Here is a 23,184-nt window from a genome sequence, read left to right as displayed (position 1 = left end):
ACACACTCTATCAGATTCACTGTTTCCTTCCTTCTCTCTTTCTTTTTTCTTTTATTACTGTAATATATTTCTGCTTCTCAATAATTCTCTCCCTCTCTCTCTCTCTCTCTCTCTCTCTCTCTCTCTCTCTCTCTCTCTCTCTCTCTATGTATCTATCTGTCTCTTTCTGCAGACCTTTTATCCGGGCACTATTCCCAGAAAACCTCAATGCTGAGAAGAAAGGGCGACCCACTACGGCGGGCAGTAAAATCAAGGTGCGCTGAACTCAGACGTGTGAATATTGTGTCTCTGTGTGTTTCTGTGTGTGTGGGTCTGAGCCCCAGGTCCACCTATGGTCTCATCTCTTTGTCAGTCTGCCAGGTGTGTGTGTGTGTGTGTGTGAGAGAGAGTGTGTGAGTGTGTGCACGCTGAAAGACTCTTTCACCATGGCATTAAAGTCTTAATGTATCTATCACTCACAGGCCTCATTACACTGATAGTGACACAGAGATGCTCAGGGTTCTCACTACTGCCCTCCATCTGTCATCATCAGTCACTCACTCTCAATAAAACCAAATACATAGAACAATTTCTATGGAACTGTTTTCAGAACGGTTCTCTAAAGAAAAAACATTGTCCATCCTTGAGATTTAACCATGATTTTAAAAAGGTCATGGTACCACTGCTTACACGAAGAACCCTCAAAGGCTGTCTGTTCAGGGTGTTCCCAGCAGGTCACTGTCTGATTCTTCTGTATTTATTATGTGTTGGGACAGTTGATGCAGTAACACTGACCTTAATTCAACAAACACTTCACAATTCTTTAAACAGCAGCTCATTCCTGACGTGGTCAAGCTGCAGCAGCTGTGTGACTCTCTCTCTCTCTCTCTCTCTCTCTCTCTCTCTCTCTCAGAAACAAGCTAACGATCTGGTGAGCACACTTATGAAGTGCACGCCGCACTATATTCGCTGTATCAAACCCAATGAGACCAAGAAGCCCAAAGACTGGGAAGAAAGCAGGTAAACATTTATTCTCTCTCTCTCTCTCTCTCTCTCTCTCTTTCTCTTTCTCTCTCTTTCTCTTTCTCTTTCTCTCTCTCTCTCTCTCTTTCTCTTTCTCTCTCTCTCTTTCTCTTTCTCTTTCTCTCTCTCTCTCTCTCTTTCTCTTTCTCTCTTTCTCGCTCACTCGCTCTCTCTCTCTTTCTCTTTCTCTCGCTCGCTTGCTCTCTCGCTCTTGCTCTCTCTCTCTGTCTCTCTCTCTCTCTTGCTCTCTCTCTCTCTCTCTCTCTTTCTCTCTGTCTCTCTCTCTTGCTCTTTCTCTGTCTCTCTCTCTCGCTCTCTCTCTCTCTCTGTCTCTCTCTCTCTCTCTCTGTCTCTCTCTCTCTGTCTCTCTCCCTCTTGCTCTCTCTGTCTCTCTCTCTCTCTCTCTCTCTCTTGCTTTCTCTCTCTGTCTCTCTCTCTCTCTCTTCTGCTCTCTGTCTTTTTCTCTCTCCCTCTAAACCATTTCACAGTCAACAATTGATCAATAAACAGGTGATTTAATTTCATTTCAACGTATATTAAGTAAATAATATCAACGAAATGGTTCCACTATTGATGCCTTTGTTCCTCTGAAAACATCACTCTGATATTTTGTGTTCTTGCTCCTCACACAGCAGCCTAGCGTTTTCATTCTAGCTTTAGATGCAGCTCAGTCGCTGTATGACTAAATCTCCAGGTCCATGGTGGACCCACTCTACAGAGCGCAGACTGATTCATTCCATCATTCAGGGACTACAGAGCAGTTTGGTTTTCCTTTTGATGTGAGCTGTACTTTATAGAAACTCTGAGGAATACCACTTAGCTCTGTTGTTTAAAGAGAGACTGATCTTTGTCCTGAAACGCAGCCTCCTGTTGCACCAAAGGCCGGATGTGGATTTTCACAGCTTTTATTTGTTTGTGCCTTCCTGCGCTGTCCTCTCTCCGGGGTTTTTTGGGGTCAGGGTGTACAGTGGGGGGCTTCTGTATTGTTCTGGTTCTTCCTGTTGTGAGAACACACTCCTGTTTTGCTGTGTAATTAACGCTTGGCCTCTAGCGTGTACAGGACGTTAGTGAGTTGTCATGGCGGAGCTGTTAAATGGCGTGAACAACCAGAAATAAGTCATTTACCTGGGCCTTCAAGTTGTCTACTGTTATTTATTGACTGTAGCCACTTGTTCAGGTAAAGGTTGTGAAGAAGGTAGGGCACAAGGCAGGAACACACCCTGGATGGGGCGCTAGTCCGTCACAGGGCACCGCACCCTCACCCATTTGCTCACACCCATGGACACTTCTTGCACAACAAGACCAACTCCCATGTGTGTTTTTGAACTATGGGAGGAAACCAGAAGAAACCCATGCCGTCACAGAAAGGACTTTCCTCACTGACAGTAACCCGAGGAAAATCTTGAACCCACAACCACTGGACCCTGGAACTGTGTGACAGTGACACCACCCCACTTATTATTATCATCGTATATTAAATCAAGGAGACAATAGGGGCAGTCTTTTACTAGAATTGAGCCATAGGTAAAATGTAGTACAATAAATGACACCAATTTTTAATAAATAATGTTTGGTAAAATTAATTCTTCTTATGTTATAACAATCAGAATTAAATATTTCTTTGGGAGGCACTGTCTGTGTTCTCCCTGTGTCTGCGTGGGTTTCCTCCGGGTGACTGTCTGTGAGGAGTGTGGTGTGTTCTCCCTGTGTCTGCGTGGGTTTCCTCTGGGTGACTGTCTGTGAGGAGTGTGGTGTGTTCTCCCTGTGTCTGCGTGGGTTTCCTCCGGGTGACTGTCTGTGAGGAGTGTGGTGTGTTCTCTCTGTGTCTGCGTGGGTTTCCTCTGGGTGCTCTGGTTTCCTCCCACAGTCCAAAAACACACGTTGGTAGGGGGATTGATGACTCAAAAGTGTCCGTAGGTGTGAGTGAATGTGTGAGTGTATCTCGCCCTGCAAATGACTGGCGCCCCCTCCAGGGTGTGTCCCCACCTTGCGCCCAATGATTCCAGGTAGGCTCTGGACCCACGGCGAACTTGAACAGGATAAGGGTTACAGAAAATAAATGAATGAATGTTTCTCTATTTTAAAGTGTGGCCATGTACAAAACAAAAGTAAAACGTAGATACCTTGCGTGCCTAAATACAGAATCCAGTTCCTGTTGACAGTCGGATGTGCCAGAATAGTCTTTCTGAGCCACTCGGTTCCAAAAACTGGAGCTCTCTGTTTTCTAATTGATTTTAACCCCTCATTCACTCCCTCTTCATCTCAGAGTGAAGCACCAGGTGGAGTATCTGGGTCTAAAAGAGAACATCAGGGTACGACGTGCTGGATACGCTTACAGGAGGGTCTTCCGCAAGTTCCTCAACAGGTAACTCAAAGCTCATACGGCTACTGATGGACCCTGGAGCAGTGCAGAGGTTCAGTTTGTTAAAAACAGGGGTCAGTTTTGGCCTGAGATGAGACGAATGCAGCTCTTTGTCTCGGCCCTGAATCCCCCACTGTGCTTTCTTCTGTCTGGGGGTTTTGTTAGCATTACTGAGAGCCGTAGGAGTGGCCACTTTCTTCTGCTGCTCTGTTATTGTCTGCTGGCATCTCCTGGACCTCCTGAGACACACACACACATTTTCCTCCACCCTGCTGTTGTTTGCTTTCTCCCAAATGTACACACCCCAAACACACACACACACACAGAGACAGCTCTGTGTTTCATATTGGTTTCTCTGCTCCGAGCATAGAGCTATAGGCATTCACATTCACGTACATAGAAGTATGGCCGTGAAAGACTGGTCTGTGTTTGTCACTGAGCAAGAGCTGTTCTCAGTGAATTTATTTACTTACAGTGCGTTCTGTGTTGTAATGAGATGCCTGGTAATATTCAGAATGTCTCAGGTATCTGCTTCTGTAGTGCATGGATACTGGAGAAATCAACCCGTCCAGTCTGATGATTCAGAAGTAAGCAGCATATTGCATTCAATTGTGAAACACTTCTGGGATTAATGTTCCTCCAAGTATTAAATATTACACCAAGTCGTAAACAAAACCATTCGAAGAGGAACTGTAGGCTAAAGGCAGTATTTCCCCTTTAATAATATTGTGTCTTGTTTCTGGCGAGGCTCTCTCAGTCATGCAGTGACACAATGATCGGTTTCTGCTTCTCGGTGATCTCAGGGAACGTGTATGTCATTCTTACACAACACGGATATCAACATTCACATTTGTTTGAGTTTTCTTGTCTGTGTTGTAAATGAAGAGCACCTCAGCGAAGTGGTTGACTTGACCAGTCATTACCATCCAGCTGAATAAATAAAAAAAGTTCCTGGTTCAGGGGGTCCTGAATAATGTTGGTTTGAAAGAATAACCGTGACCAAACTGAGCAGAACATTGGGAAAATTACTTTAGTTGGTTAAGTATCATTTTTAAGAGCATGTTTAATATCGCATAAGTGTTGTTTTGTAGTGTCTTTAGTAGTGTTTTAGGAGTGTTTTTAGTGGTGAATTAGTTGTGTGTTTAATAGCAGGTAATTAGTGTGTTTAAACTAGGGTAACCAGACGTCCTCTTTTACCCGGACATGTCCTCTTTTTTAGACTTAAAAAATGTCCGGGCGGAATTTCACAAACGTCCGGGATTTTGTTTTTCTAGAGCTTACATAGAACTTCGAGAAGTTTAGTTCACAAACTAGTCCCGCCCTCCCCTACTCCGATTGGTTCGCTTGAGTGAGAAGGGGGCGTGGTGAAGTAGCCTAAAATCTTCTGATTGGACGGTCTGACTGTAGAGCTACCGTTATTGGTCGATAACCTTCTCTGTAAACATTTAATTGGTCAGTCTGCACGTTAGTAGTCGTCCACCCCCCTAGAGACGTGTCCTCTTTTTCACCATCTCAGATCTAGTCACTGTAGTTTAGCAGTGTGTTAATTATCTTGTTAACTGTGTTTATAGTAGTGTGTTTTAAATGTGTATATTAATGTATTAATTAGTGTGTTAATATTGTGTACAGCAGCATGTCAGCAGTGTGACAGTCCAGTCTTAGTGTTAGTGGTGTGTATTAGTGTGAGTTATCTACTTGTGTCTGACCTCTTCTCCTGGTTCTGTCCTCAGGTACGCGATCCTGACGAAGGAGTCCTGGCCCACGTGGCGCGGTGACGAGAAACAGGGCGTCCTCCACCTGCTGCGCTCCGTCAACATGGACCAGGACCAGTTCCAGCTCGGCAAAACAAAACTCTTCATCAAAGCTCCTGAGTCGGTATGAACACTGGTTCAGTTCCTGGACAAACCGAACAAATCCCATAAATCTAAATGATCAGTTCAGAAACTGACGGCTTATCTCAAAACTAGTGGGCTCTACGAAGGCAGACTGGATGTAGAGGCTGGATGTGTGTTGAAATGCTGCCTCTAAAGGCAGTGGGGAGTAAGGCAGCTCACCAGAAGCTGAGATGTCACTGTTTTCAAAACAAAACAAAACCACAAAAAAAAGCAGATTGAGCTTTGATACAGGAAATAGAACATAGGTAAATGTATATATTTATACACAATTTATATATATATTTATATGTTTTGTTGCTGTTGGTTTAAAACCTTGTATCACTGAAAAACTCAAATGAACAGGAATGGAGGGAAATATTCTTGTCTTTCAGTGTGCTTTAATGTTCTGGCCGTTTCTATTGGTCCATTAGGAGTGATAAACAACAAACATGTAGCCTGTGTTTTGTTCTGACAGCAACAATACGTATCACAGCTATGTACGTGTTAGTGAACCGCGTCTTAGATTAATGCGTCGGCGTGATTTACACTTGCTTTCAGAGTCAGTAGTTTAGTGTGATCTTTGTGGACAGACTCAGACTCTGAGCATAAACCTAAAGCAGCAGTGTTGAGTCCAGGGAGCGCAGCAAAAGCTCCGTTTAGAACACAGCCCAGACTTCTTTACCACAGAGACTTAGTCCGGCTCTGAATGAAAGCTCCGCTTGTGACTTTTGTGAGCATGCACCCACACACACACACACGCACACACACACACACACACACTCTGAATCAGGCTTTGTTAATCAGCCTCAGTGCACATAATTATCCACAGGTATGTGTGTGTGTGTGTGTATTACTTATAGGTTTTCTCTGAAATAACACAACCTCAAATATCCAACTTTATACATCCTCTTCTGTGTATTATTATGTTATTATTTCATATTAGTTTTAAATATATGCTAATGTTCTTATTATAAACTATTCCTATTCATATGTGTGTGTGTGTGTGTATGTGTATCTGTATGTGTGTGTGTGTGTGTGTATGTATGTGTGTGTGCGTGTGTGTGCGTGTGTGTGCGTGTGCGTGCGTGTGCGTGCGTGTGTGTGCGTGTGCGTGTGTGTGTGTGTGTGTGTGTGTGGTGTTCTTCTACAACACAAATATCAAACATGTGGCTCTTAAACCAAACACACACAGCCTCTCAAAACAAAACTCCTCTGATAAGCTGCTGACACACACTCGTTACTTCATGACTACAGGTATTTTTTTGTCGGGTGCTGTAATTTCACCCACGCCAGCTGTGTGTATGTGTGAACTCTCTGATCCCACAGACTGCTGATGAACGACCCTTTTAATGCTGTGTTAGTGTCTCAGCTGATTTACCTGACACTGTGACAGTAACGCATGAGTTTCTGAATTACAGAGAAAGAGAGAGAGAGAGAGAGAGAGAGAGAGAGAGAGAGAAGGGCAGGCGACTCAGAGGTAGAGCTGTCGTAAATGTGACGTCTGTCCTCAGTTCACTAATGTAGCTCTAAAGCAGCTCTGCAGGGAGTGACCTTTCGGGATGTTGGACGTGAATTTAATTACCTCAGTTCTCTGGCTGTGCTTCTTAATTAGCAGTGAACTCAAAAGCTTTCTCCTGCTGTCCTACAGTCTCTGTCGCATTTCATTTTGCATTGTTAGTACCTTAAAATACATTTTTGACACTGTGCTGCTTTCTCGCTGCTTTCCCTGTTCACAGAGGGGTAGGTTTTGGGCTAAAGTTTAGGGCCAGGGTGAGTTCAGTACAATCTGCGTAGTCAAAGTGGGCCTCTACATGTTGTTTATGTTTTAAATCACTGAAGAGCATCCTATAAAATCGCTTATGTTAAACAGTGAAAACAGTGAATCCAAACTTTAGATCGGCTGTACATTCAGAGGTATTTAAGCGGTTAAAATGATTGTGTCATGGGTTTGTCTTGTTTTCTTAGCCTCGGTCTAATGTAGGGAGTGGACAGAGAGCTCGAGTCTGGATCTGAGCTTGGCCTGGCTGTGTTTTAGTGACGTGGCGGTTAGCTGGGTGTGGCAGTAGCTGCAGGTATGTGGAGGATAATAACTTCTCTTTCTTTTTCTCTCCTCCACAGCTTTTCCTTCTGGAGGAGACAAGAGATAGAAAGTTTGATGGCTACGCTCGAGCCATTCAGAAAGCCTGGCGTCTGTATCTGGCCAGAAAGAAGTGTGTACAGATGAGAGAGGAAGGTGAGAACCGCAGCATGGCCATATACACGCTTTTACACCCACACACACATGCTTACTCATTCACCGCTACACACACCCACACACATAGTGACATAGTGTTAAAAAGGAACTGAAAACAATTGTTGCCTCATGAGGCAGTGGTAAATCCCCTGCATTCGAAATAAGGTTTCAGTGGCTTTCCACTATATAAGTCCTCTATAGGATATGACCTCATTTCCACATTCGCTGGGCAAGCATCACTCACAGCCGTAAGCAGAACAAATGCTGTCGCACCAGAATATGATACAAAAATTCCAACTTCTTGAAACCCTTGCAAAAAATGACCATAATGCACTGAATCATTGTGGCGTAATTGCCCGGCCCGGGGTACCTTGCAGCCAGTGATTCTGGGTGGTCTCCAGTCCCACCCTGACCCTGAACAGTTAAAGGAATGGATGAATATATTGTCCTACTATTATTATAATGCAGAAACTGCTGCCAGTAGAGACACCTTATGCAGTTTCTATTTCGATTATGATATGCATCAAATAAAACTGTATATTCCAGTTCTCTCCAAAATTATTAACCATCACCAAATCCAGCCTGGCTCCGCCCACAGCCACACGGCCCGGGAGGGTAAAAATAAGCACATGCTTCCTCCGAGACGTTTGAGAGCAGCCACCATTTCTTTTCGAACCACTGGACAGCGCCATGTGCTTGGAGGACATCAGCTAGCATGGCTAGCATTGTGCATGTGAGGGGCCATCCTTCCCAAACCAGTGATCTCTAGGTGATAGGGACAATGCTTAGACCAATGCACCACTTGGGGGTCTTTGTGATACATTTCTGAGTCAGAACCTTTAGAGAGAATTTTATTAATATAATGTAGTGCTTAGCAATGACTGTGATTAGAATTAGAATTAGATTGGAATTGGTTCAGTGTTTTCTTTAGTTCAGTGCAGTTCACGTCAGTACACTGGTAATGCAGTGCTGAGGCTCTGATGTTAAACGTGTGTGTATTTTTCTCCAGCCTCTGACCTCCTGCTAAACAAGAAGGAGAGAAGGAGGCACAGCTTGAACAGGAACTTCGTTGGCGATTATCTGGGCATGGAGGAAAGGCCTGAGCTCAGACAGTTCCTCAGCAAGAGAGAGAAGATCGACTTTGCAGATACGGTCAACAAATACGACAGACGCTTCAAGGTACTTTGACCAAACTCCATCGTATACCAGTGTTTCCTAGGGTCATGGTGGTCTTTCATTCTCAAAAACTCTTGCTTCTTACAAACAGTATTTACACACTGGATTGTTTAGGAAATAGTCTGACTGTCCCTGTTATGTTCTTTGTGGCCTCAGGGCACCAAGAGGGACCTGATCCTGACCCCTAAGAGTGTGTATCTGATCGGGAGAGAGAAGGTGAAGCAGGGTCCAGAGAAAGGCCAGATAAAGGAGGTGCTGAAGCGCAAGATCGATGTGGAAAAGATCATGGCTGTTTCTCTCAGGTGAGACTTGAAGTCAGTGTTTCTGTAGGAGGGAGAGTAGCCACCAGGTCGACCAGTTAATATTTAAACAATGAGTCAACACAGTGAGAGTGGAACAACAAACCTTGAGCAGCAATCAGTAATGTTGCACACGCACACGCGCAGATAAAACACAACAGAGCGTCCTCAAAAACAGAAAAGTCATACCTCAGAATTTCCTCCAGTGAAACTGCGGTTTATAGCTTATCAGTTTAGCAAAGCAGTATTATTACAGAAAGAATCTGAGGTGGTATTTTATTGAAACTATTAACCCCCATGAGGAAACTCACCATTTAATTCATGCTTGGGAGTGAACACACACAAACGCACACATCTAGGGGCAGTGAGTAGCCAGCAGCCAGTCACAGTGCCCAAGTACCAGGTTGTGATGCCTTGCTTAGAGGTGTGAGAAAGTGCCGTTTCTTCACTGCTGTCGGTCAAGGGAATCGAACCAGCGACCTCTCAGTTCCAGGATGACTTCTCTACACTTTAGGACAGGTCCCATTACATTACAGGTCCCAGTACATTAACCGAAGGTAAAGGCCTGTTTTGGAATGCTTTTTCCACCATGCTGTTTGCAGCTGTGTGTTGTAAAATTAAACGTATTATCAACACCAACGTCTAAGCTCTGGAATCATGAGTCTTTACTTCCAGCAGAGGGACTTCAGCTTGTCCTTCTGCACCAATCCAAACAGAGCCATGTTCAAGGCCTTGAAGCCCCCCGAGCCCCGCCATGTTGCTCTTAAATGTCACATGCGGGGAACAGAAGGCATCTGTAAAAGATCCGTGTTTTGGAGCGGAAGCCGTGTGTGTGTTTAATGTAAAGTTCATTAAGTTTATCTGAATGACAACTACAAACTACAATAAAAGCAAAAAGCCATGAGAGGCCGTGTTACAGTGGTTTCCCTGCGGTTAAGGGGCATTTGTACGAGCAGCATTCATAAGTTGTCTGTTTGTTATCAGTTGGACAAAAGCTGCCAAGCCACATAATCGTCCAAGACTTTTCCACAGCTAAACGATCTTTAATGATAAGGTTCAGTATGAACTTAGTTGAAGTGTATGATTTTGTTTTTATTTTGATTGCGTTTGCTCCCAAATTCAAAAGGGAAACAAGGGGGAAACATCCCGAAGCAGTGATTAAAAACAACGGAATAAAATGCAAAGGAAAAAAGGCCATGCAGTGCACTTTATGCTTTTTAACTTTCAGAAAGACCACATTGTAACCTCTCCCCTTTAACACAGTACAACTGCACTGGAAGAGTGTGATTAAATTATTATGTGTGGTGCATATTGTCACGGTTTATAAAAACAAAAGCTGCTCTTCTTTAGACCGTGTCTAACAACAGTCCTTAACCGTGGTTAAAATCACTGTAGCACAAAGACTCGCTTACTGCTTTATTTTACAGTGGCTTTGAAAGGGGCTCGGCCAATCAGAGTGTAGCCCTGGTGAGTTTTATAAAAGAGCATTGGAGGAGCCTTTCAGAGTCAGACGTGAGACCAAAGCTGAAGGTCTCACATTTCTCAAAGACTTTGGATTAAAAGCAAAAATTCACCAGACGAGTTAAACATCACCCCACATTGCCACACATTGATCTTTTACACGATGCATGTGGAGGGCTGTGAAGTGTGTGCAAGCCTCACTGTGTAGTTGTATGTGTGTGTGTGTGTGTGTGTGTGTGGTGGGGGTCTCAGAGGCGTGATGGGAGTGGAGGGCTGTGGGTAATGTGAACCAGGTGCTCCTGGGAAGGGAGAGCAAGCCTTGTAAAAAGCTCATTAGAAAAGACTTAAGTTTATTGGGAGAAGCAGGCCAGCGCTGCGCTGCCTTGTTGATGCTGTTTCTGTTCGCCCCTCGGCCCCCTGCTGTTTAGTGTGTCGTGTCGTTGTGTTTAGTCATTTGTAGATGGAGCTGAGAATATCTGACACCCACTGCCTGTCTCTTTATCTGTTTGGTCGGCCGTATTGAAAGTGGCTGTGGTTTGAGGTTTTCCCTTGTGTTGAAAGTGAGATGTAATATTCAAAAGAGAACTGCACATTCATTGTGAGTTTTAGCTTCAGTTAATGAACTCTTCTGTTTCTCTTTCTCTCTTGCTCTCTCTCGCTCTCTCTCTCTCTCTCTCTCTCTTTCTCTCTCTCTCTCTCACTCTCTTTCTCTCTCTCACTCTCTTTCTCTCACTCTTGCTCTCTCTCTCTTTCACTCTCTCTTTCTCTCTCTCTTTCTCTCTCTTTCTCGCTCTTTCACTCTCTTTCTCTCTCACTCTCTCTTTCTCTCTCACTCTCTCTCTCTCTCTCTCTCTCTCTCTCTCTCTCTCTCTTCTGCAGCACTATGCAGGATGACTTCCTGATCCTCCATGAGCAGGAGTATGACAGTCTGCTGGAGTGTGTATTTAAGACTGAGTTTATTAGTTTGCTGGCACGCAGGTTCGAGGAGAAGACCCAGAGGAAGCTGCCGCTCAAGTTTGCAAACACGTGAGTCCCTATAACCTGCATGTTATAAGCTGTAAATAAAAACTGAGGAACCCGTATAACACATTCATTCATTATCTGTAAGCGCTTATCCAGTTCAGGGTAGTGGTGAGACCGGAGCCTACCCGGAATCATTGGGCACAAGGCGGGAACACACCCTGAAGGGGGCGCCAGTCCTTCACAGGGCGACACACACTCACACATTCCCTCACACCCTCACCCTGCGCCACCTGCTGCGCCGCCGTACCTGTGTAACTGTGTAGTATAAATAAAAATGTTTTAAATTAAAACAGTCTCACTGTAAATAAAACAGAATTAGTGCAAGATATAGACTAAATACATGTTTATTTAAATAACAATGTTGTAAATAATGTCTGAAGTGGGAATGTTGAAGATGAGGAATTTAAGTGATTGATTTATCTGTGGTGTTGAGGTTGGAGATGAAGCTGAAGAAGGAGAGCTGGGGGCCGTGGAGTGCGGGGGGTTCAAGGCAGGTGCAGTTTATTCAGGGTCAAGGGGACGCCGCTGTGCTGCGACCGTCAAACAAGACGCTGCAGGTCAGCATCGGACAGGGCCTCCCTAAAAACTCCCGTGAGTATCCCTGCAGTCCTCTCCAGAGAGCACTTTACACCTGACACTGAGAGGATGTGATATGACCCCAGAATGTGGGAAATGAAATATTAACATTTATCTTCGCTGGACAAAACTGTACAAACGAGTGTTATTAAGAATTATTCCTTACATGGTGTTCTTACAGTGTTCTGAACTGGTTTTCTGCAGGTCCCACTAGGAAGGGCATGAGTCAGAGCCGCTCCAATATGTCCCGACCACACCAGCACATCCCGACACGGCTCGCCCCTGGACCTCCAGGTAACACACAAATACACGCACACAATCACACACACACACTCTTAACGCTGTACCCGGGTCTGGTCCAGGGTCCGCAGGCTCATACCTATTTGTTCATGTTCTTATAGTTGCTCATCAGAACGGAGGGCTGAAACACGCCAATATCAGTCAGAGGAACCCACAGCACCAGAGCCACCGGTCAGCACCGGCCAATCCGGCCCACCCCTTCCTGCCTGTCTCAGCCAATCAGCTTAAAAACAGGGGCAGCAGGCACACAGCCCAACAACCCAACCTGGACTGTCTTAAAGTACCTGATCAGGGAGCTGCAGGGTGAGTACACACACACACTCACACACACACTCTCTCTCTCACACACACACACACACACACACACACTCACACACACACACACAAGCACACATACAAATACAATGTTTATTGTTATACAATAATATAAGATAAATACCATTATGCAACAGTAATGTGGCCCTATAATATATATAGTTTTATATGTATCTATATAGAAATCATATAATATTATTATATAAAGTTTAATAAATAAAATCAATTAATTAAAGAGATTTTTTCCAATTTATTTTAGAGCAGACACAGGACAATTATCCAGTAAACTCAATAAATTAACTCTAAACATTTGCATATTAAGATTAATGTGTCACTGTGTAAACAAACACACACACACACTGAATGACACTCAAGGTTTATAACACCATTGATGTATCTCTTTACCAAAACAGAAACGAAAGGACATCTGCAAACGGAGGAATGTGAGTCTGTGTGTGTGTGTGTGTGTGGTGGTGTTGGTTGTGGTTTCTTTCTTCTTACTGTAGTACTAGTCTTGACAGTGATGTCCAATTCCTAACCATCCCGGAGCCTTATTGCCATGGAAACAGTCTCTTTAATATACATCTGCGTGTTTTTACGCTGAACCATACAGATGCTAACACGAAGTCTGCTGAGCCGCCGACAGATGATCTTTCTCTTAGTCTGAGCTGTGGCTGTGTGTGTTCTCCACGTTAAAACACATACCACATTCAGTACTTCTGCTTATGGGAGTTTTATGGGGGAGGAGGGGGGTGCTCTAATAGCACACAGCAGTGTGTATAAAAATGATTACTACTGTACTTTCTTTATCAGTTTTGCTTTCAAATACAATGTACAAGCTCCGTTAAATAAATCATTACTTATACAGTGGGAAGCTTGTGTGAGTGTTCTCAGGAGTGGTGGAGCTCAGTTGGAGTGGTGTTTTGGTCCCGAATGAATCCTCCAACGTCAGCACCTGATCTCACTAATGTCCTAGTGGCTGAGACCTATGCTCAGGCATCTACAAACCTTCACCCATGTTTGTATTGATATAGACTCTGCATCTCTAATCCTCTCACCAATGTGTGGAGCCATTGCGAAGGTGAAGGAGGTTAGAATTGGATCATTCTGTCTCCCTGGCTTTCCTGTAGTGTTAGTCATCCTCTCATGGGTCCTCCACACTGCAAACAAACAGCTCCTCCACGCCTCGGGAGACCCATGGGTTACACCTGTTCTTTTACTGGGTTCACACTCACACATGAGCTCTGCTTCTCTGAGGCTGGACCATGGAAGGAACTGTATCTCTACTGACTTTCGTTGTGAGGTTTTGGTGTTTTTGATGTAGCTGTTTTTCTTTTACAACATGCTCTTTTTCATTTTCTGGACGGCTTTTGGTGTTGGTCTAAATTTACCTTCCATTCAAAATCTCCCTGAAACTTAAAGTTAGTTCTTTACTCATCTCTTCATAAGAAAGAGTAAGTGCCCTTCCCCCATTTGTAATGCTCTTGGATGCAGTGGCTGTGGAAGTGATGGTCTCTGGCGCCACCTAGTGGCAAAGTCGCTGCCTTATAAACTATTTAAGTATAAAATATGAAGACAAATATAAGGAGGGGCATTATTTATTATGATTTATATATGAAATCAAAGTCATATTACCCCTGATATAATATCCATAGACGTATCCATATTCTGATATAAGACGTCCTTCCCACTGAGTAAATAAATACACTCTGAACACTAAGCACTCAGCAAAAGAGTGAACGCTTCATAAATGCTGAAATTAGAGTTAAAGGAATAATTCCGTGAAAAACACTAATGTTGCCAACAGTGAATGAAATCAAACGGCCGTCAAACTGCATCACGCCCGTCATCGCATTGGTGATCATTTGTAGCCGCTGGTTTCCATTCCTCATGTTAGTGTTTTGTGAGACATTCCTTTAACTAAGTTGACTTTACTCTCACGTTATCTCTCTTGAAGCATGCTCACCAGTTTCTGTAACATCACAGATGACTCACAGACTCAACGCCACACTCTTACTCCGTCTCTGAAGGATGTCCTGCTGTTGTGTTTCAGGGCTCACAGACAGTCCACTAACCGGCCAGCTCCAGGGGGAGGACGGCCGAAACCAGCGCCCAAACCCAAGCCCCAGGTTCCTCAGTGTAAAGCCCTCTATGCCTATGACGCTCAGGACACGGATGAGCTCAGCTTCAACGCAGATGACATCATCGACATCATCACAGAAGGTTAGCAAGGGATCGCGTCAATACATAGTGGTATTCATTCATTCATGATCTGTAAGCGTTATCCAGAGCCTACCTGGAATCATTAGGTGCAAGGCAGGGAATACACCCTAGAGGGGGCGCCAGTCCTTCACTGGGCAACACACGCACTCACATCTACAGACACTTTTGATTTGCACATGTGTTTTTGGAGCGTGGGAGGAAACTGGAGCACCCGGAGGAAACCCACACAGACACAGAGAGAACACACCACACTCCTCACAGACAGTCACCCGGAGGAAACCCACACAGACACAGAGAGAACACACCACACTCCTCACAGACAGTCACCCGGAGGAAACCCACACAGACACAGGGAGAACACACCACACTCCTCACAGACAGTCACCCGGAGGAAACCCACACAGACACAGAGAGAACACACCACACTCCTCACAGACAGTCACCCAGAGGAAACCCACGCAGACACAGGGAGAACACACCACACTCCTCACAGACAGTCACCCGGAGGAAACCCACACAGACACAGGGAGAACACACCACACTCCTCACAGACAGTCACCCGGAGGAAACCCACACAGACACAGGGAGAACACACCACACTCCTCACAGACAGTCACCCGGAGGAAACCCACACAGACACAGGGAGAACTCACCACACTCCTCACAGACAGTCACCCGGAGGAAACCCACGCAGACACAGAGAGAACACACCACACTCCTCACAGACAGTCACCCGGAGGAAACCCACGCAGACACAGAGAGAACACACCACACTCCTCACAGACAGTCACCCGGAGGAAACCCACGCAGACACAGGGAGAACACACAACCACCAGGTCCCCGGAGCTGTGTGACTGCAACGTTACCTGCTGCGCCACTGTGCCGCCATAATTATATTACATTATTATAAAAAAAAATAAACTGTGAACATGCTGTTAGTGTTGTTGCAGAAGGTACGACAAAAATCTGCCTCTGCATTTTACACATCCGTGGCACACACACACCACACGTAGTCTGAAATGAACCTGCCATCACCTAGTACTTGATAATTCTAATGATAGTTCTAAGTAACTTTTTTAAAAGTTATTTAAAAAGCAGAAACAAATGCATGAGCAGTGCCTGAGAAAACCTGAAAAACTGCACCCTCGGATGGAATGGCTGTCTCTGTTGTGATTCACCGTTTGACCACCGGAGATTGCCCTGGTCAAAATTTGGGATACATGACCTCTGGTGGCTTATTAGGTGAACTACAACAACACAGACCGACACTCCGTCCAATTGCATTTTGCACCTTTAACCACATAAACATCCACATTCAAGAGATGAGCTCATCCTTCTCTGTTGTTGTTGTTGTCGTCGTCTAGATGCCTCAGGCTGGTGGACAGGGAGACTGAGAGGAAAACAAGGCCTTTTCCCCAACAACTACGTCACCAAGATCTAACTCCACCTGCTACTGCTGAGTGGCTGGAGCTTCTCTCGTACCTCACAGCGGAGCGGAAAGGAAGGAACCATAAAAGAGTGAGAAGACAGCTGCGTGGAGACCTCAGCCTTAACTGCAATCTGTTGGAACAGTGGTCAGTTTCTCAGTGGAGTCCTGCACAGCCGGCTACCAGACTTCTCTCCAGGGCTGAAATTTATAATGTCCCTGTGAGCACTGATCAAAACTATTTATTGTATTTATAGCTTCGTTTTACTTTTTTTCTGGTTCAGCCATCAGTGATATTTAATTTGATGATAAAGACACAGCATTTGTTTTATCTGGGACCTGAACTCTTTTTTTTTTTCTTTTAAAATTGTTTTTTTGAGTAAACGAAGGTGCTTTCTTGTAGATTCACCTGCTGTTATGTGGTAATCTCTGGTAGCGTCATGTTCAAATCTATGGGTTTAGTAGGGAATATTTTGCTGCTAATACGTGTTAGTTTTTTTCAGCAAATATACTTAGATTTTTGAAGATTTTATCATTAGAAGTCAAAGGAAACCCTTAAACCACGAGGAGCACATCCGTTACTGCAGAACTCTACATTAGCTGCGTGTACTGCGCATGGTTTAAAAGCACTTTATCAGTATGAATTTGTATCAGTCAGCATTGCCATGGTCAGCCGCAGAAGGATGTAAATATGGTTTGCCAAAGATGCCCCATTTGATGAAGGCAACTGATTGTTTACATTATACAGGCATTTTGTGTTCATGTATCTAGATTTTGTACTTTGAGAACAGAAAGGACTCCGAGCTCTCGCTTCTTTGGCTGTTTTCTGTTAAGGGTTTTAGCGATTGGTTAAAGGGTTGTTTAAATGCAAAACTGGACCAAACTAAAGTTCCTCAAATACATGTAATTCATTGTAAGCATTAATATGCACTTCTCCAGACGTTCTAAACAGTTAACATTGCCTCATTCGAATGAAATAACAGCATTTCACACAAGGGGAGTCTTTGTTTTTACTTAGTACATGAGTTCATTTTTAAACACCATTTAAAAAAAAAAAAAAAAAAAAAGTTAGAAACTAACAGCTCAGTCAGAGACCACTCAAGGAACTAGAATATGTTCCTTTCCTAGGAGTAACTTCTAAATCTGTTCTATTGATGAAGTCAGTGTCTGGGGTTTCATCTCCATGACCAAAAGGAATAGGAAATAACAAGTCAGAGTTTGTTTATTTTTAAAATAAGATGTCCATGAGTAAGTCTGAGCAAACAAAATGGCTGCTTGAATTTAACAAGTAGTTTTGAAGACACTAAGGCAGTAGCTTAAAAACCCACCATATTCTAGAGGTCTATTGGGTGGCTTCAGTTGTTTGAGAGAGACTTTAGAGGGAGGAAGGGGAGAGAATATTTTTTAAAAATCAATGAAGCAGAAATTCCAACATATATTTGGACTTTTATTGAAATTTTCCATTTTAAAACAGTGGGACGTTTCCACTGCAGAAGACACCAAGCGTTCAAAGAGTAGGAGAATAAAACTACCTAAAATCTTGAAGCATTCCAAGTACAAGTCTAAAATAATTAAAACACAACCTGTATTTGCATATGTACAAACAAATAAATCATAAAGCAGCAGTCCATCTCCGATGGCTGATTGGGCATAAAGTGCAGATCAGTAGGAATAATCTGTTCACAGAGAGGTTCACGATGAGGTCAGCAGAGGACCTGCAAGCTCCTTCATCAGGGCAGACTTCAGCTGTGGAAGGAGGCTGATTTTCATGAGCCTGCTGCTGGAGTACTTTTTCTTCACAGCCTGTGGAAGAGAAGAGGATCAGGGAGGGTCCAGACAAAGCACGTGGAGCCAGTGACCAATAGCAGAGACCTACCACATATTTTGTGAGCCCCTCATTAACCTTGACCACATTTTTGGCCATGTGCTGCATGACGGGCTTCAGGTGGGCCTCACTGTACGTGGTGTAGTGTTCCTGTGTCTGAGACTAAAAGACAGGGAGAGTGTTAGACAGTTAAAACCATGATGAGCAATAAACAAAATGAAGAGTCCTACCCATTTCTGTCCATCAAGCACCAGCTGAGAGAGGCAGAGGGCAGCAGCGCCAGTCTCTGACGGATGGTAGTGGACCATGTCGTAGTCCAGGAGCGTCAGTTCAAGGAAGTATTTGGCAAGTGTGTGCTTCTCAGAATCAGCCTTAAGATAGGAGAGGGAGGGGAAAAAATGCTTAACTTATCTCAACAGTACACAATATCTGGAGGGCACCAACCCACATTTAAACAAGACTTATAAAAGAACAGAGCGGAATAGTAATGCTGTCCCTTGTTTCTCACTGCCATGGACTCAAGTCTGGTGAGCCATGGGCTTAAATGAACAAGTATTGCTCATAGATAGGGGGAGAATGCTGCTGTGGTGTTTGAACCTTGTAGTATTTTGAACAAATTGGGTTACATTTCATTATCTGTAACCCTTATCCAGTTCAGGGTCGCGGTGGGTCCAGAGCCTACCTGGAATCATTGGGCGCAAGGCAGGAACACTCTGGAGGGGGCGCCAGTCCTTTACAGGGCAACAGACAGTCACACCTACGGACACTTGAGTCACCAATCCACCTACCAACGTGTTTTTGGACTGTGGGAGGAAACCCACGCAGACACAGGGAGAACACGCCACACTCCTCCAGTCACCCGGAGCGGGAATTGAACCCACAACATCCAGGCCCCTGGAGTTGTGTGATCATGACACCACCATGCCGCCCAGGTCACATTTCAAAATACCCCAAAAACCATGTTCATAAGCAGTATTATTTAATCAGTTAAGTCATGACTACACAGTTACGCATTAGAAAGCATTCGGTAGTTTCTCACACCGACTTTCGATCAGAAATGCACTTACATTCCCAGCTTTTGAAGCCCTCCTGAGGAAGTGAAGAGGCAAAGGCCTTCCTAGCTCAAAGTTCAGCTCCCTGAGGATGAGCATCTCCATTTCTCGTATCTGAGGTTTTGTGAAGGCGTTGTCTGTGATGTAGGCAAAGTCTCCGACCTCTGGCACGTACATTTCTTCGTATTTGGAGGCAACCAACATTGCAGTGACTCCCACTAGTTGCAGTTTCCTTCGAGACACTGGCTGGACCTGTGCACAAACATATGTAGGGTTAGTGATAAAATGGGTAAAGAAATATGGCGGTTGCGATGCAGATCCATGCCTCACCTGAAGGAAGCGATCGAGGATGGCCACAGTCATGTACAAGGTTTCCTGAAGCAACTGGAACCTTGAGTGTACCTGAATGAGCCAGTCAACCAGAAGAGCACGCATACGCTCGTTGATCTCATAACCATCCATGTACCTTGGCCGGATTGACTGCTGGGCCTGGAATGACAGCACAGTGAAGGTCCAGAAAAGAGAATTTAGTAAAAACTGGAGAGTTTTGTACAACAGGCAAGCACTCCTGCAGTAGGGTGCAATGTGAGAACAGCTCTAGAATCAGGAGGTTACGTAAAACTCAGTCTTCAATAACAAAACAGAATATGGTTCTTTGAAACTCTACAAGTGCTCTGAACTTAGGGGGGGAAATAAAAAAGCTTTAGAATGGGGCCCAAGAATATTTACCTCTAGGCTTCGAAGGTATACATAGATGTCTTTCACATATTCCGAGCACAGCTGTGGACTGTCTTCATCCCCTTTGTCAATGTCCTCAATGGGACAGAGCGCATCTGAAAAGGCCTGGCACAAGTCGTCCTCCTCCTCCTTCATGGACACATCAGCCACAACTGGAGGGATGACTGGAACTGGGTGAACGGGGGCTACTGGGACAACTGGAGCACGTTTAGGCTGCACAGCAGCTGGCTGAGCTGCAGACTTCAAGCCTTTCTGAATATAGGAAAGCAGAAGTTCAGAGGACTCAAGTCACATGTCAGGAACAATTCTGTTTAACCAATTAACACTTTTGGTGTTAAAACAAATTCCATGCTCCAGTTAGTAGTCAATACTCATTAAACCACCTCTATACCATCTACTTACCGCTCTCACTTTGTTTTGAGATGGAGACCAAGACTTCATACATGTGAAACACCCCAGGAAGGGAATTTAAGCCACTTCAGTTCTATAGAAACACTATGGAATATAATTGTTTAAAGAACATTACCGAGGCTTTGGCAGGTTTAGCTGCAAAGTTGGAAAGCTCGCCCAAGACGGCCCGCCTTGATCCAGCATTGGTGACTCCAGCTTTACCAGCAACAGGAGCTGGATTCTCTGCGTTACGGTACTAGGAGAGAACAGATGTTAGTTTTGAACTGATCAGCTGTGTGAAAAATTTCCCTGGCTTCCTTAAATCCAGAATTTCTGCATCTTTTAAAGGTGGAAGTGTTTAATAAAAACTACTGTTTGTTTATTTGTTGTATTTTAAGAAATGTAGTTAGCAGCCACCATAATTGGGAGACATTTACACCTAAAGTGCAAATATTAGCCAGTTTTACCCATCTAAAGAGCAATATTTTCATCTCAGTTCATGCTGTTAACAGTTTGGATTTGTCTCTGTCTTAAAAAGCCTTTTCCCTGCCATGAGCAGAGGGAGAGAAGGCCTAGCATAAAGAGTCTCTCTTTTTAACTCATTTACAGACCAGGGCTTCACAGACACATTAGATCAGTTTCCAGCGCACAGACTGGAGAGCAGACACCTGAATTACATAGTGCTTTTGATTACAGTCATGAGTCACCTTTAAAAAAAAAAAAAAAAAAAAAGTGCTTAAATGCACCCCAAAAGCTAAGAAGTTGTCCTAAGTTTTATCTTACTGTAAGCAAAAGAAAAAAGGTGAAAGTAAAGTTTAACTAGAGGGATTATTATACTAGGGCCTCAGACTAACTTTTAAACCTATAAAGTTGACAAATACAGGTATTAGGGTGACTAAAGTGTTGAAGACTTAAAGCTATAACCTTAATTTAGAAAGCACCAGAGAATTACTCCAACAACGCACTCAAATGGATTACCATTGATGGGGGGGGGTCTTACTAAGGGCCAGTTAAAAGTGTTTACCTGTGGCCTGTGTGGTTTGTAAACATTAAGAAATACATTTAAAGGCAAACACAACTATAGCAAGACGAGTTATAAAACAGATTAAGCTAAACCAAGTTTGAAAACGTCTTGTCATTAACCTACAAAATAAAAGTCACGTTCATTAACCAACAAGCTACAATAACAAATATTGGGGACAAACATAAACATATTTAAAAATACTCACAATAGCGCGAAGATCCATTACACACGATTAAAAAAGGCACTGTCTTGCTCTGAAGTAAATACAAAATAAAGTTTTTTAAAAAGCTCGTAATACGTGCTTATTCTCTGTTCAAACCAGGGAGACGATAGCAACAAAGGCCACAGCGACGATTCAAATACCGCTCCCTGTACTCTGATTGGCTACGAGCCTTAATTTCCTGATCTCTGATTGGTTACCAAGATTCACATTGTTTGGATTTCGTACTCAACTCTCTGCTCTCTGATTGGCTGCTGAGATCTGCGCTCTAATTGGTTACCGACATGAAATGTATCAGAGCCGTGGTTTGTGCTCTCTGATTGGTCTTGAAGATCCGCTTTCTGATTGGTCCCATGGTGTGACTCCCTTGGATAAAGTGATATATTGTAAATAATATTTTATGGTAAGAAATTAACAACGCAACGCTATTGTATTATTGAGTGGCCGAGACTTTTTAAAAAATATAGTAATCTCCCATGTGCCTGTGGCTCCAATGTTTGTCAAAATAAAAGCCGTAAAAAGTGTTGAGAGGTTTAGAGATGTTTTGAACATATCTCGTCACAGACTTCAAAATATTACTTCCAAAGCACTACTATTATTTATTTTATTTCGTTGTTATTGTATATTTTTTTACGCGTTGAATTCTTATTTATACTTTCAAACGCAATGCTTTTACTTCCACTTTTTCAAAGCTTTGTGTGGATTATTATTATTATTATTATTATTATTATTATTATTATTATTATTATTATTATTATTATTATTATTATTATTAGCCTGATCCTAGTACAAATACTAAGGAAGAATTTGCATTTTTCCAAACAGAAAAAAGTGGGCGTTTTTTTAACAGTTTGTATAATAAATCATACAAAGAAGAAATAAATAATATTTTTATGTTATTAGGACGAGTCTGTTTTAAAGCTTTAAATTAAAAAGTAATTTCCCTGTCCTGTTTTTAAGGTAAAATCTACACTCTGTTTAAGGTTGGTGTGGTATTTTGTTTGTTCCATTTCTCCGCCAGATGGCGCAGTTGACCCGGTTCTTAGTACAGCATTCAACGTTCCATACATTAATCACATGATGTAACATATGTTTATTTCTAATGTTTGTGTACCAGAAAAATCATAATAGACTTTTACATTTCAGTCTTCACAGTTTTAACTCTCTTCATCCTCTAGGATTAACCATAAAACAGATACGTATCACAGGATCCAGAAACACTCTCCCACAGATGTCCTTTACAGAGGGTTTTTACTGCAGTGATGACTGTTAGAGATTAAGTTGTAGATTTTAGCCCTTTCTTTAACTGAATTCATAGACAATAATATGCAGCATACAGCAATCAACCATAACATTATGACCACTTCCTTGTTTCCACATTCACTGTCAATTCTCTCAGCTGCACTGCCCACAGGAGCATGTTGTAGCTGTAAAATTACACACTGGAGTCCATCTGTTTCCCTCTGTACATTGTTTGCCCCTTTTCACCCTGTTCTTCAAGCATGTATGACTTGGGTGGTGGATCGCTGCAGTGACACTGACGTGGTGGTGGTGTGTTAGTGTGTGTTGTGCTGGTGCAGAGTGGATCAGACACAGCAGTGCTGCTGGAGTTTTTAAAGCCCTCAGTTTCACCGCAGCACTGAGACTGGCCCACCAACCGAAAAC

The 23,184-nt window shown here is 43.4% G+C and overlaps 2 protein-coding genes across 2 annotated transcripts in view; one reads left to right on the top strand and one right to left on the bottom strand.

The window, feature by feature from the left end:
* LOC136677416 (unconventional myosin-Ie-like) overlaps positions 1 to 17,403 on the top strand; it is a 73,614-nt gene extending 56,211 nt beyond the window's left edge. The window contains exons 15-28 of the mRNA XM_066654935.1: positions 173 to 254; positions 893 to 999; positions 3,269 to 3,367; positions 5,095 to 5,239; positions 7,357 to 7,471; positions 8,481 to 8,650; positions 8,804 to 8,949; positions 11,287 to 11,433; positions 11,864 to 12,021; positions 12,211 to 12,300; positions 12,408 to 12,609; positions 13,035 to 13,064; positions 14,675 to 14,844; positions 16,209 to 17,403. Of these exons, the coding sequence (XP_066511032.1) occupies positions 173 to 254; positions 893 to 999; positions 3,269 to 3,367; positions 5,095 to 5,239; positions 7,357 to 7,471; positions 8,481 to 8,650; positions 8,804 to 8,949; positions 11,287 to 11,433; positions 11,864 to 12,021; positions 12,211 to 12,300; positions 12,408 to 12,609; positions 13,035 to 13,064; positions 14,675 to 14,844; positions 16,209 to 16,285 (1,738 nt within the window). The 3' untranslated portion in view covers positions 16,286 to 17,403. The remainder of the gene's footprint in view (positions 1 to 172; positions 255 to 892; positions 1,000 to 3,268; positions 3,368 to 5,094; positions 5,240 to 7,356; positions 7,472 to 8,480; positions 8,651 to 8,803; positions 8,950 to 11,286; positions 11,434 to 11,863; positions 12,022 to 12,210; positions 12,301 to 12,407; positions 12,610 to 13,034; positions 13,065 to 14,674; positions 14,845 to 16,208) is intronic.
* A 301-nt stretch (positions 17,404 to 17,704) lies between these two features.
* On the bottom strand, positions 17,705 to 21,661 carry LOC136676364 (G2/mitotic-specific cyclin-B2-like). Its single transcript, XM_066653311.1, has 8 exons — positions 21,505 to 21,661; positions 20,412 to 20,531; positions 19,877 to 20,137; positions 19,478 to 19,636; positions 19,163 to 19,399; positions 18,326 to 18,466; positions 18,147 to 18,257; positions 17,705 to 18,073 (listed from the first exon to the last, which is right to left on the bottom strand). Exons 1-8 carry the CDS (start codon positions 21,520 to 21,522, stop codon positions 17,963 to 17,965), a joined length of 1,158 nt encoding a protein of 385 aa, XP_066509408.1. The 5' UTR covers positions 21,523 to 21,661; the 3' UTR covers positions 17,705 to 17,962.
* Between the last annotated feature and the right edge of the window lie 1,523 nt (positions 21,662 to 23,184).

This window comes from Hoplias malabaricus, chromosome X2 (genome assembly GCF_029633855.1).
Source record: "Hoplias malabaricus isolate fHopMal1 chromosome X2, fHopMal1.hap1, whole genome shotgun sequence".
Classification (NCBI taxonomy): Eukaryota; Metazoa; Chordata; class Actinopteri; order Characiformes; family Erythrinidae; genus Hoplias; species Hoplias malabaricus.
Note: the sequence above shows the minus strand (reverse complement) of the source record. Positions and strands in the feature narration are given on the sequence as shown.